At 41.7% G+C, this 15,010-nt stretch overlaps 1 protein-coding gene across 3 annotated transcripts in view; it reads right to left on the reverse strand.

Annotated features, from left to right (window-relative positions):
* Sf3b1 (splicing factor 3b, subunit 1) overlaps positions 1-12,015 on the reverse strand; it is a 39,895-nt gene extending 27,880 nt beyond the window's left edge. For 2 of the 3 annotated variants that reach the window (XM_063267778.1, XM_063267777.1), the window contains exons 1-4: positions 11,855-12,015; positions 3,320-3,486; positions 415-519; positions 16-130 (exon numbers count right to left, since the gene is read on the reverse strand). In XM_063267778.1, the coding sequence (XP_063123848.1) occupies positions 16-130; positions 415-519; positions 3,320-3,486; positions 11,855-11,882 (415 nt within the window). In that variant the 5' untranslated portion in view covers positions 11,883-12,015. The remainder of the gene's footprint in view (positions 1-15; positions 131-414; positions 520-3,319; positions 3,487-11,854) is intronic. The other variant, NM_053426.1, reaches the window with a different exon arrangement.
* Positions 12,016-15,010: the final 2,995 nt, after the last annotated feature.

Consider the following 15,010-nt stretch of genomic DNA (forward strand, 5'->3'; position numbering starts at 1 on the left):
GTGGGAAAGAATTACCATCTGCAAAAGGATCAAGACGCTCTGGGGAAATTATCATGGTCCGCCTATGCTTTTTATATTCATCTTCCCGGTCTGCAATCTTTGGAGGACGATGCTCAGCGAATGGATCATACTGAAAGAAATATAGGTCTCATTTAATACTCACTCTAATAAATAACCAACCCCTCCCCACTACAAACATCAAATAATAAACCATTGCTGAAGAAAAGTGTGTATGGCTGATCAGTTTCCAAAAGTCGAAATTTCATGTAATAACTGCCTTTACAAAACAATTATTTAAGACTCCCCCAAGAAAGCTCTTCTCTCAAAACATTCTCAGAATTGACTGCTAAAATTCCTGTGCTCCCATGGAAACTCATTCCCTTTTTGTAAGCTGAATAAACCGTGAAGCATCACCTGTTCTGTTGACTGTGGTATATCATTAAGCAATGCCACGGGGGCATGATATCCAGGCTTCTTCTGACCAAGCAAGCTAGTGGATGATGAGTAGTCATCGTCATCCTGCAATCAAACACCCAGAAGGTCACAACATAAAAATCAACATGACGAAATAATTATTATCAAAGATATTGACTTCCCCAACAACATGTTTACACAGCATTATGCACTCATACATTCTACTTTAAAATAAAACGTTTCTTTTTTTTTTTTCCTTTTTTTCGGAGCTGGGAACCGAACCCAGGGCCTAACCTAACCCACTGAGCTAAATCCCCAACCCCAATAAAACGTTTCTTAATTCTACAACATACAGTCATCTCTGTCTTTCACTACTAGGTAAGAGAACTAAGTACTATGACAAATATGGTTGTACCAACACAGAATTCCTAATCCTAGCACTTGGTTAAGGCAGAGACAAGAAGATTCTAAGTATAAGGTCAGTGTCAACAAGAATATTGAGACTGTCTCAAAACACATGCACACACACGAGAAAGAGAGGCAGACGACAGTCAGACACAGAGAGAGAATGAGTGTGTATGTAGGGAGACACTCTCTGCAAAAACTAGTCTCTGACCATCAGCCTCTAGAATTTCACCTTTGGGACAATCATATAAAGTGGGGGAAAAAGTACCAGTGACAAAGCTATGACCTGGATCCCCCCCACCCCCCCGGAGCTGGGGACCGAACCCAGGGCCTCAAGCGCTCTACCACTGAGCTAAAATCCCCAACCCCTGACCTGGATTTTATAAAAATAATCAGGTTGAGCCAGGCATGGTTGAGGGCACATACCTTGAATCCCAGTGCATGAGAGGCAGAAGCAGGTAGATCTCTATAAATTTAAGACGAGCCTGGTCTACATAGAAAGTTGGAAGACACCCAAGGTTTTATTTTTATATATATATAGAGAGAGTAAGATCCTATTTCTAAATAAAATGAAATAACAACAAAAATTTCATCATCAGTATAAAGTATCAAAAAGTAATCACACAAAACCAATTAAATAGCTATATCACCAAACATTTGAACATTTGAGATAGTCAGAAAAGCTATGTACAATTTACATAAAAATGTTGATGTTCTGTTTTGTTCAGCTAAAATTGAACATCTGTATCACAAATTCCTCTCAAGTTCAGAAACTGTCCAGAAGAGAGGGAACAAAGATTCTAAGAGGCAGACTGAAAAGGATAGGGTAACAGTGTCTTCTGGACATGCGAGGACTGCTGCCTTCAGGAACTCACAGCAGCTGTGGCTGCCTACACAAGAATAAACCAGTCAGTCAGCACTGCAGCACGGGGCAGGCAGGCAGGCAGGCAGGCTTCATGAACTCCAACCCCCAGCTGAGGAACTACTGACAGCTGATGACTTCAGGAGGGAAAGTTTTAAGGGTACGACTGCCATACTACAGTGGATATTCCACACCTATAAGTATGTTAGCAGCACAAACTAGTCTCAAAAAGTTATTTTTTAAAAAAGAGATAGAGTTGGAAGGACATGGGGTAAGTCTGGAAAAGGGGAAGGGGTAGATGGTGAATAAGATCAAGATACAGGTGCTGGAGAGATGGCTCAGTGGTTAAGAGCACTTGACTGCTCTTCCAGAGGACCTGAGTTCAATTCCCAGAAACCACATGGTGGCTCACAACCATCTGTAAAGAGATCCGATGCCCTCTTCTGGTGTGTCTGAAGACAGCTACAGTGTACTTATATATAATAAATGAATAAATCTTTTAAAAAAATCAAGATACAATATAAGCAAGTGTGAAATTCCCAAAGAATAAAAATAATACATTTATTTTTAAAAAGCTGAAGTAGATACAACAGCTCAAGAAAAACTTAAGTATAGTGGCACAAGCCTATAATCCCAGCACCCCGATGGACCTATAAGGAGATCCTGTTCAAAACAACAACAGGGCTGGAGAGATGGCTCAGCGGTTAAGAGTACTGACTGCTCTTCCTGAGGTCCTGAGTTCAATTCCCAGCAACCACGTGGTGGCTCAAAACCATCTGTAATGGGATCCAATGCCCTCTTCTGGTGTGTCTGAAGACAGCTACAGGGTACTACTCATATAAATAAAATAAATCTTTAAAAAAGAAAAAATATTAAAAAAAAAAAAACAACAAAAAACAACATAATTTAAAGGGCTGGTGAGCCCAGAGGTAAAGCATTTGTTAGAATGAACAAGACCTGAAAAGCTGGATCCAAAAACAGGAATCAACTCACAAAAACTGGATGTGGTGAAAGAACAAGTCTGAAAAACGACTATTTACAGTCCAGTCACCTTTTCCATAGAGTATTCTGGACAGGATTAGGTAACAAGAATTTATATCACGAATGACATGAAAGTGCTTTATATATCATGTAACAATATTCAGATAAGAACAATATTCAGATAAGTTTTCCACAAAATTCCAAAACTGAGCACTTTAGGAGTTATCTGAGGGCATGGTGAGGGTGGCCCCAGTATTTAGCAGGCAAAAGAAGGCTGACTGTGAAACTTCAGAAACCAGGGAGAGTTACGGTAGCATGCCCCTTTAGTCCCAGTAGTTGGAAGACAGACAGGTAAAGTTTGAGGCCAGCACGGTCTACATATAGGATCACAGAGAGGGCAGGTGTGAGTATGTGTGTGGATAGGTCTACATATCCAATTCCAGGCTAGCTAGGACTACAAAGAGAAGAGTGTGTGTGTGTGTGTGTGTGTGTGTGTGTGTGTGTGTGTGTGTGTGTGTGTAAAACTATTTTCTCTATGTGTGTGTGTCATTAAACTGTTTCTCTCCTTTTAACCATGCAACTCAAACAGAAAATTCCTATTTTTCTCTCAAAAACATAAAACAAAAAACCTTGCGTCCTAGATAATTTGTAACTTACATCTTCAAGTTCAGTCGCAGCAATTGATGTCACATATCCAGCAAACCTGCTATCACTTCCACCATAAATTTCTTGGTCATAATAACCTGTGGAATCAAGGCCCACTCCTTGGGCTTCATCAAGAGCTGCCTTCTTGCCTTGAATTTCTCGAATCTGTGCTTCGATATCTGTAAGAAAGAAAACAATTTCATGTTCTAAAGAGCTCTCAGTATAATTTATCTCCTTATTAGGTCTTTTCAAAATATCAGCAAATAGAGAAAAACTTAGTAAGAGGCTAAAAGAGCTATCAGTATTAAGTACACCTACACATACATTACATTTCCTTACCTCAACAGATCAAAGGAACCCAAAGATCTGATTTACTATCTCCTCAACAACTTAACCCCAACCATTAGAATGGGTTATCAAAATTATCCTTGAAATTCTAAATCTTCCCCCAACTGAAAATTAAACCTACTTTAAAATATGTACTTGTTGGGGTGTGGAGAGATGGCTCAGCAAGGGGTCCTGAGTTCAATTCCCAGCAACTGAGTGGTGGCTCACAACCATCTGTAATAGGATCTGAGGTATCTACAGTACTCACATACAAAATAATTAAATCCATATATATATATATATATATATATATATATATATATATATACACACTAGCATGTGCAAATTATAGGTCAAATAAATAATCAGAAACCTCAGAAACTCCGTTCTCTTCTATCCTTTTGCATGGTTCCAGGATCAAACTGAGGTCACTAAGCTTGTTTGACAAGTGACTTACTAAGTAATCCCTGGCAGTCAGAAAAATTAAAAATGTTGGACCAGTTATTTAACAATTATTTAAACTTGCCACTACCAGAATTGCGAGACATTCAGTAGTAAATCAGTTGCTTAGCACTCTAAGCTCCTCAGTCTGATACCTAGCCTCATGTGTTATGTTACAGCAAAAAATAAAACCCACCAAAGAGGTAAAATAGCTTAGATCACTTCTCTGCCCTTTAGCTAAGACCAAGTATAAAACAGCTTTAGGCTGGGGCCAGTAAAGTGGACCAGCCAGTAAAGCAGCTGTTGTGAGCCATCTCCTTCTACTTGCTAAAGTCTTATTTCTCAACTGTATAGTGGACCCTGGTTACCTGGTCCAAAAGTTTCCCGCCATTCTCCCATCTTTATTTTCCCTCTTGCAGTAGGAGTACTGATATTACACATCCACTTTCATTTAGCTAACTTTTTACACATCTAACTTTTTACAGGAGTTCCAAGGATCAAATTCCTAATCCCTAAAGTCTTCTGTGAGTTAGTACGTCTAGCACTCTTCAGTTTCTTTTCAATACATACTAATTCGATTGGGTTGGGGGTTGGGGAGTTGGGGGGTTGTTGCTCAGTTGGTAGGGTGCTTACCTAGCATGAACAAATGCCCCAGCACTGTATAAACAAGTATAGTATGGTGACTACTTTGTAGCCCAGAAGAAGAGACAAGAATTCAAGGACATCTTTGGCAGCATGATTTTTAAGAACAGCTAGAACAGAGATTATGGGTAGGTCTTACAACCAGTGGACAGAGAGACTCTCCTTCACTAGGTAGGGGATCAAATGCCAGTTACAAATTATCATATTAACTGCCTAACCCCACTGAGCCCCAGCCAAGAAAAACATCGTATTCTCAAAGGTAGATGGAAATTAAACAAGTTTATGGAGTCCAAAGAATGGCTGGGCCCCTTCCCCAATAAGAAAGGGACAAGGAATTAAATAAAAAGAGGCAATGAGGGGCTGGAGATGGCGCAGTGTTTGAAAAAACTGGCTGTTCTTCCTGAAGACCCATGTCTGGTTCCCAGCACCCACATGCCAGCTTACAACCATCTGTAACTCCAGTTCTGACACAATTTTCCGGCCTCCAGGGGTACAACATGTATGTGGTAACACAGACATACAAGTAGACAAAAAACCCACGCACATAAAAATTGAAATATTTTAAAAGGAAATAAAAAATAAGTTAATGGGTTTGCTGTCCCCCATTTTGTTTTTGTTTTACATCTCAAAATTCTTAGCATGTGTTACTGTATCATCTTTACAGACACAATTATCCCCTACATCACATCCCTCTTTGCACCGCTGGAAACTGTTACCACAAACAAGTAGTTAGAATTACCCTAATTTGAGCTTTATTTTAGTCTATTATCTCTTTTAACTCTGTGTCTCCTGTGTGTGTATGTGTGTGTGCGCGTGCGCACACCTATGAACCAAGAGTGGTAGTACATGTCTTTAATTCCCACCCTTGAGAGGAGGGAACACAGAAGCTGTTTGGTCAGTTTCATTTGCTCATTTGTTTCCTTCCAGAGTCCTGATGGAAGTGGTATTTGTGACCCCTTCAAAACTTAAGTCATAGCCACACTCATATTTGATTCCAGCACTCAAGAGGCAGAGGCAGACCAAACTCAAGTTCAAGGACAGTCAAGGCTACATAGAGACCCTGTCTCAAAACAACAACAAAACCTCCCCCCAGAAAACCAAACCAAACAACAACAACAAAAAAAAACCCAATCTTAAATCAACAGTGGTGGTTCACACTTGAAACCCCTGTATTCATGAGGGCAGGGCAGGAAGATTTCACGTAAGTTCAGGCTAGCCTGTCTTTTCTGTTAATTCCACATCAGTCAAGGGCTACATAGTGAGATCTGCCTCAAAACATACACACGAAAACAAAAAAAAAAAAAAAAAGAAAGAAAAAAAAAAAGAAAGCCACCATCCAACAGCCTGCAATCAGTCTTCTACAACATCAGTATAGTATGATGACACCACCCGAATCAGAATGGTCAGATGCACCTAACCATTACCCAGACACAGAAACTCAGAGTTCCTTGTGCTAACACATATGGCTTCTTTTCTTATTTCTTGTGCCAAAGCTTTACAATGGTACCTGAGCTAACCTCCTGGCAATGCTCCTGAGAACTAGAATTAGAGATATGGCCCACCATACTTAGCTTCCAGTTCTTTTGCCCACAGAAATCAGGAATTGTGTTTATCCTATAATGCCACCATTAGATAAGGTGTTTGTATTGGTGGTCCATGCCTTTAACTCACAGGACTCAAAAGAGGCAGGTGGACCTCTAACAACCTGGTCTATCTATGGTAATGAAATCTAGGCCAGCCAAGGCCATAAAGTGAGACCCAGTCATCAAAAACTTTTTTTTTTTGATTCTTTTTTTTCCGGAGCTGGGGACCGAACCCAGGGCCTTGCGCTTCCTAGGCAAGCACTCTACCACTGAGCTAAATCCCCAACCCCCATCAAAAACTTTTTAAAGCAAGAAAATTCAAGGTCATCCTGGGCAACATACCTTATCAAAAACTGAGAGAGAAATATATTGAAAAAGTTTGGGGTAGAGAGATGGCTCAGCAGGTAAGAGCACTGACTGCTCTTCCAGAGGTTCTGAGTTCAAATCCCAGCAACCACATGGTGGATCACAACCATCTGTAATAGGATCTAATGCCCTCTTCTGAAGCTGTCTGAAGACAGCTACAGCATACTTATTTATAATAAATAAATAAATCTTAAAAAAAAACAAACCAGTTTGGTTCAATATGGCCTAAGAACAGAACCATGGAAGCTGAGGATAGTACATAGGTGACATGGCAGCACTTCTGAGGTGTCAGGTGAAGGCAGGAGGATGAGAAATCCAAGGACAAGCAGATATGAAGTCAACCTGGTCAAAATGAGAACAAATAAAACAGAAAAAAGGCCCAAAGTGGGGTTGGGGAGGGGGGTTGTTTGATGGACACTTCCATAGAAGGAAGACACAACTATAACCAACTTCTATACAAAGAAATTCTATACCTTCCATGAGTCAAGCAAACTGAGGTAGCCATCTCTTTAAAAATAAGCAATATACAAATAGAAATGCTTGAGAATAGCACGGAAAATTATTACTGAGAAGAAGTCACACCAGGAAGTCTGAATCAAAGACCAGTCTCAATTACTCCAATAATCTAATGATGGCCTCCAATGAAATTATTCAATAACTTTCTTAAAACACAAAAATCATCTGGAGTGGAGAGATGACTCAGCCAGTAAGAATGCTTGCATAGAACCCAACTTCAAATCCCCAAATGCCATGTTAAAACGACTGGCATAGTCATGCACATCTGTAACTCCGTGCAGAGAAGGAAAAAACAGTCTTGCTGGTCACCAGCATAGCTCCAGGTTCAGTAAGATACCCTGGCTCAAGGGAATAAACCCAACTGCCCCTTGGGGCTGGGGATTTGGCTCAGTGGTAGAGCGCTTGCCTAGGAAGCGCAAGGTCCTGGGTTCGACCCCCAGCCCCGAAAAAAAGAAAAAAGGAAAAAAAAAAAAAAACCTAACTGCCCCTTCAGCTTCCATGTGCATACAATGGGTAACACAGGCAGGGATACCTAAACACATACACATACTACACACATGCATGCATACTTACACACACAAATATTAATTTGTTACTTGGGGAAAGGAAGATCGTACTTTTTTCTATACTCACTAAAAAGCCAAAAGTCAAACCTTGCGCTATCTAAAGCCTTCCAACTTTAATGTTAAAACAGCTTTTCCTTTCAATTCAGAAGACTCTCAGAAGAATAAGCTATTTTCTACCTCTCTGATCAAACAGATGTAACAAAACTGGGTTTTAAAATACCCCTTTTCAGAGTGGGAGGGTAGTTCAATGGCAAATACTCTGTAATAAACTACAGAATCCTGGGAATTGATCCCAAACTTTGAGATCTGGAACACATAGTGTTACATTCAGAAAATCCCAGTGTCCAGTAGGCAAAGGGTTACTCTAGCTTAAGATACAAAGTGAGGATGTAATGGTGCATGCCTTTAATCCCAGCACTTGGGAAGCAGAGGCAGACAGATCTGTGAGTTTGAGACCAGTCAGGGATACATGGAGAAACCCTGAATGGGTCTCAAAACAAACAAACAAGCAAAGAGAGTAACCAGCCAGCCATGTCCACACACTATTTCCAAGAGAAACCAAAAGTGAGGTCTAGCAAGATGGCTCAGCAGCTAAAGGCTCTTGCAGAAAGCCTGAAAACTGGAATCCAACTTCAGAAAGTTGTCCTGACTTCCACATGGTGACAGAAGCAGAAATACAAAACACAATACATAAATTTAAGGGAAAAACTAAAACAAAAATAAATACGATCCACTTCTATGAGCCTTTTTCCATAAAACTACAGGGTGTGAATTCACATGCCTACAATTCTAGCACTGAAGAGATAGAAAAATCAGAAGTCAAGACCAGCCTGGACTACAAAAGACCCTTTCTCCAAAAGTAGTAAAATAAATCTAATACATGTTAATCTATCAAATAAATGTTGATTTAACACTTGGATACATATTATAGACCAGGTGCTGGAGCTATCAAGGCACATATAATTCCTGTGCACACCAATGGTAGAGAAAGCTTTAATGAGATTACTCTGATTAAAGGTGTGAACTCACTTCCTGCCAAACCTGACATCCCAGAACCTTCATCGTGGAAGGAGTGAACAACTCTTCCAAGTTGTCCTGATATTTGCACAAAGCAAATATAAATATAAAAAATTTTCAAAAGCCCTACTTTAAACAAGCATGGTGGTGCATAAGTCTGATCCCAGCACTTGGGGGATAGAGGCAAGCCAATCCAAAGCCAGCATAGCCTACCCAGAGTTTCAGGACAGCAGAAACTACATGGAGAAACTGTCTCAAAAAACAGAAAGTTCGAGGCCAGCCTGATATACAGAGCAAATTCCAAGGCAAAGCCACAAAACAAACAAACCTACCAACAAAAAAAAAAAAACAAAAAGACTAAGACAATGAAGACTTATACTGAGGGCCACACCCCTCAGGAAAACGAATTTTGCTCCATGTTACAGTGACTTAAATGACAGTTGTAAAACACTATATTCTCCAGGAAAACGTCATTAAGAGAGCAAGAGGCCATGAAAATGCTATATACAGTTCTACTAAAAAGTTATGAGATGGGCGGTGGTGATGCGAGAATTTTAATCCCAGTACTTAAGAAACACAGATTAATCTGTGTTCAAGGCCCAGCCCCGTGTACAGAATTCCAGGTCAGCTAGGTCCAGCCAGGTCTATACAGGGAAACCCTGTCTTTGGGGGGTGGGGGGGTGGTGTTAGCATCTGACTTATACCTAATAGTGACATACAGCACCCTGCATTCAAACAGCACTTGTACAATACTAATTAATTCAACGATAAAATAATCCTAATTAGCAATTTCTGCCAATGACCTACAACTGACCAACAAGTTTGCTGGACTTCTACAATGAAAAAAACAAGAAAGAAAGAAAGAAAGAAAGAAAGAAAGAAAGAAAGAAAGAAAGAAAGAAAGAAAGAAAGAAAATAAATAAATTCATCCCTAAACTTTACATTTACCAGCGCTAGAAAAATGGCTCTGCAGCTAAGAGCAGTGGCTGCTCTTCCAGAGGACCTGGGTTCAGTTCCCAGCACCCATGTGGAAGCTTCCAACTGTCTTTTACTCCACTTCCAGGGAATCTGACACCCTCACAGACATATATGTAGGAAAAACACTACTGCACATAAAATAAACTTTACATTTTCTAACAGGGAGTATGTTACATTGAAGATATCAATAAGCCAACAATCAAAGCTACAAAATATCCATAAATAAATAACCTATCAGGGCATGAAACTCTACCTATGCAGCTATGGAGATGCCAGCATGCAGTAAACCATGCTTCTGTCAGTAAACACTTCCCCTCATACCAGGCTCTGTAAGCCCAAAAAACTCACTGGTTCCCCAGAATGAAATAACCTAGCGACAGTGTTCGCACATACATGAAATAAATCATTCTTTAAAGAAAGAGAGAGAGAGATTGCAATTTAAAAAAAAAAAAAAAACCGGGGTTGGGGATTTAGCTCAGTGGTAGAGCGCTTAGCAAGCGCAAGACCTTGGGTTCGGTCCCCAGCTCCAGGAAAAAAAAAAAAAAAAAAAAAAAACATAAAGAAGGGGAGGGGGAGGGGTTAGGGGGATGTTTGCCCGGAAACCGGGAAAGGGAATAACACTCGAAATGTAAATAAGAAATACTCAAGTTAATAAAAAAAAAAAAAAAAAAGTCTTGGACTAGCCAGACATAGCACACTCGGGCCTTTTAACCTTGTAGACTAGGGCCTATTCTTGTCTACATAGGAAGTTTCAGGGCAACAGGGATCACTATGTAATCTCAGAAAAGAAAAAAAGAAAACAAAAACATGTGTTGTACTTTCAGTTTAAAAACAAAAGACTAAGGCGTTAACATTTCTGGCTTTCAAAAGTGTTGATACTTTCAGTTCCTCCAATGTCCCAACAATCACCTTTTGGTCCTAAACCATCTCTCTAGAATCGTATCGGAATTCCCTCCTTACACCCTAGTCCACCACAACAACGAGTCACTTACGAGTCACGAGTGTTCTTACAAGATGTTCCCTCGGGCTCAGACATCCTCCTCTAATTTAAAACTGATTGATCCTTTTTTATCAGCACCACGTCACCACCTCCCAAAAATAACTATGCATAAATTAATGGCTCCGTTACCCAGCTTCTCAGAAAGTATTGGCTTTACTTCTCTGTACACATTCCTTTTCTAAGAGAATAAAGACTCACGTTTGTTTTCCACATCAAACTGTCAAATTTCTAACATCCTTAGCTTGTTACCTCTCTCTAACACCAAGACACACACTTAGAAAGGACTTGTTTAGTGACTTAGTAGCCATGTTGTCAGCGTAAATTTTGGCTTCTAAACCGGAAGCCAAGAAAGAGAGATTCAATCTCTCACACTCAATTCCTTCCCGTCTTCTCTGGTTCCTTCTTTATGGAATCCGGTAGCTTTTCAACATGTTTCAAGCTGTTTTACTCTTGTGGGGCATAAAATGACCGACTACCCTGAAAACTTTGGCAACTGGTCAAATCTGCCCTTCCTTCCTTCTTTCTTACTCCTGGTTCTCCAACATTTAGCTCTCAAAGAAAAAGAGAAACACTACGCTGAAAGTGATTTAAGGAGTAAACTACCAGATTTTATGCCGGAATCATTTCGTGCAAGCACCACCACAACATAACCCAGCCGCCTGGAGATACCTATACAACGGAGGTTTGAAGTAACAGGCCTCCGCTGAAACGGACTCCGTTAAGAGCGGCCCGAAAGCGGCTGCCGTCATTCAGGGCTTTCCAGGTGCAAACTGCCAACGACAGCGCCCAGGGAGCGAGAGAGACGTCCCTCCCATGTCCGCCTCTTGCTCCCTCCCCCGGAGTCCTCCAGAGCAAGCCGCTCGAGCGAGGCCCTCCGGCCAGAGCAAGAGAAGTCCGAAGCACCAACATCCAGCGCGGAACAAAGCACCAGCCCCGGAGTGCAAGAGGACGCCATTACGAGGGTAGCGGCCTGCGCCGAAGAGCCGAGCAGGCCCCGCCGCGCTGACTCGGCCCAGGCCAGAGATGCCTCGCGAAGACGCCGAAAGCCAAGAGAGAGGGACGCATCTGGCTGGCTGCCGAGGTCGCGCGTGGGAAGGGAAAGGCCGCTTACCTTCGTGAGTCTTGGCGATCTTCGCCATTTTGTCCACTCGAACACACAGACGGAACTGGCGCTCCCAAGGACTTCCGCTCGCCTCCGCCAACACAAGAAGCAGGCCGCACTCTGAGCCTGCGCACACGAGAACGCGCGCCGCACCGTGGCACGTAGTCCAACTGCCACCTAAATAAAATTGCGAGGTGCATGATGGGAATGGGAGGGGCCAGGGCGGGCTCCCGGCGGCTTCCTTAAACAGCGAGCGAGGCTGAAGAGAATGGCTGCTCTCCAAGTGAAACGCGTCTTCTCAGAGCCATTAATTCAAGCTCTTGGAAGACAAAAGGCAGTTCGAGACCCGCCTGATCTACAAAGAGAGTTCCAGGGAAGACTGGGCTACATAGACAAACCCTGTCTCAAAAAAAGCAAACGAAAGGAAGGGAAAGGAGAGAGAAAAAAGAAAAAGAACAGATTATTCTAAGGGAGTTAAATGCTGGGGCCGGAGATGAAGTATATAACCCAGCCCTCAAAAGGTGAGACAGGAAGATCCAGAGTTCAAGGTCAACCTCTGCTACATAACGAATTTGGAAATAAACTAGGCTCTTAGCCTTGGTTCCCAGAAGCCTGGCTCAAAAATAGATACATTGTCTCAAAAAAAAAGGGAAAGAAAGAAAGAACTCCCAGATTCAGGACAGTGGAAAACAGAAAGGGCACCATTGGAAACTTTAGGACAGGTTGGAGAGATGACCCAAAGGTTAAGAAACGGTTGCTCTCCCAGAGAACCCAGATTTAATTCCCAGCACTCACATGGCCCCTCACAAACTAAGTCCAGTCCAGGTATCTGATGGACCTATGAACACTACATACATACACATTATTTTAAAGAAAAAGAGAAACTGTCTAGAAAAAGCTTGCTGCATAGCCTCACAATGAGGCATGGAGAAATATGGATAGTTTTTCAAGCAATGTTTCCTTCAGGTGTGCATTATTAAAAGGATTTGATGTAAAAGAAACTCAAAGTAATAGAATTGATGTAGTAATTACTAATAGGTTTGCTTACGAGACATTAAATTACACAAAGTAGAATTTAGCTAAAGGAATGCTGCCCTCAAAATACCCCCCAAAAAACAGTATGATACCCAGACCTGTTAAAGTTTACGATGCCTAAGATGGCAATGCTTGTTCAGTATTGACCAGCCATTAGGCCTGCCCCCACACCATAGAACACTTTCCTAACAGGCAGCTCAAGGGGGATAGGGTCACAAGCAGTGTTAAGTCCTGATTTGCAATAAAGCCCAGTTCTCTTCTCGAGAAATAATTCTGTCCGGTGGGCAAGATGACCCCAGGTAATGGCTAGTTGAAAAAGAACAGCATGGGTGTACTTAAAATAATTCTTGCAATAACTTTGCTGTGATCAGGCAAAGAGGAGTGACCTATTGACCAGATTTGCAGCTTTCTATCGCTGTTTAAATTGTTCTAAATGTAACCCAGGGCTGGGACCTAAATTACAAATTTAAGGATGGCCTCATACTCAGAGAAAATAAGCCTAAGGTGTATCCAAGTTTTGAGACAGGGTCTCTCTGTGTAGTCTTGGCTATCCTGGTGTTGCCTGATAGCTCTTCCCATGAATCTGTTTCTCCATCATGGAGAGAGTTGCAGCCAGTAGGTTAGTGGCACATGCCTTTAACCCCAACACTCTGAAAGCAGAGGATCTCTGAGTTTGAGCCAGCCTGGTCTACAGAGTAAGTTCCAGGACAGCCGGGGCTACACAGAGAAACCCTGTCTCAAAAGAAAAAGCAAAACAAATTTGAGGTTTTAGAGATGACTCAGCAGTTTAGAGCACTGACTGCTCTTGCAAGAGAACCCAGGTTCATTTTCCAGCACCTACATGATTACTAACAACCATGAGCTATGGTTCAAATCCTCAGGGAATCTGACCCAACCCCTCTGGCTTCTGTGGCACACACATGGTGCACATACATACATGCAGGCAAAATACTCATACACATAAAATTTTTAAAAAGAGAATTACAGGATGGAGACCTGCAGTTTATCACATGTGAGATTTCTTGCAGCTGTGGTACAAGGAAGGGTGACCAGAGAGGAAGCACCATAGCCCGTAGGTAGTCTGTGTTTACATGCTTTTTTATAAGGTGTGGAGCAAAATTTGGCTCTGTTTTTGTTTGTTTGTTTCCTTGATAGTGTCTGACTGTGTATCTCTGGCTGTCCTGGAACTCGATCTGTAAACCAGGCTAGCCTCAGACTCAGAGATTTGCTTGCCTCTGCCTCTTGAGTGATAAGATTAAAGGTGTGTGCTACTCCAGGCCAGCTGTTTCTCCTTGAATTAGATCTGGTAAGATGCCTTTAGCTGCTTGGACCGACTAAAATGACAGTAAGGACTTGACTAGATGAAACACAGGTTGGGGAAACCTGCAGAAGTCCCTCCCTGTAGCAAAATATCCCTCAGAAACAAACCACTTTTGTTATCAGAGGTCCACAACGGTGAGAGGTCATGAGCCTCTTACCCTGCCAAGCCTACACAATGGGTTATCTGTGGCCCCCAAGGGGACCTGGGAGGAAGTTAACCCAGTGAAGAAAAGGTCTGGGTAATGAAGGAGTTTCTTTGGGGCACAAGTTTGGGAGTTAGCCCTCTAATGTGGAGACACTCAGGTTAGTTTGATGGTTCCTACCCAAGAGCTCTCCCTAGCTGTCTATCCATTTAAGAATAACCAGTTCCTATCTCCATGCACTTAACTCATTATGTAGACCAGGCTAGCCTTGAACTCATAGAGAGCTGCCTATCTTTGCCTCCCTAGCACTGGAATTAAAAGCATATGCCACCATGCCTGACATTAAACAATTTTTTTAAGATTTCTTCATTTTATTCTATGTGTATGGATGTTTTATCTGTATGTGTGTACATCACATGTATGGCTGGTACCTGCTGAGGTCAAAAAAGGATATTGGATCCCCTGACACAGGACTTAGGAATGATTGAGAGCTACGATCTGGACGCTGGGAACTGAACCCTAATCATTGGCAAAAACGGTGAGTGCTTTTGACCATTAAGCCAACTATAGAATCAGTCTGCAGAAAAAAAGTCATCATTAAAAAAAAAAAAAAAAAAAAAAGGCAAAACTGCCTGGCATGCTGATTTAGTACAAGATGGTGGGTTTT

The sequence above is a fragment of the Rattus norvegicus genome, chromosome 9 (assembly GCF_036323735.1).
Source record: "Rattus norvegicus strain BN/NHsdMcwi chromosome 9, GRCr8, whole genome shotgun sequence".
In the NCBI taxonomy this organism is placed as follows: domain Eukaryota; kingdom Metazoa; phylum Chordata; class Mammalia; order Rodentia; family Muridae; genus Rattus; species Rattus norvegicus.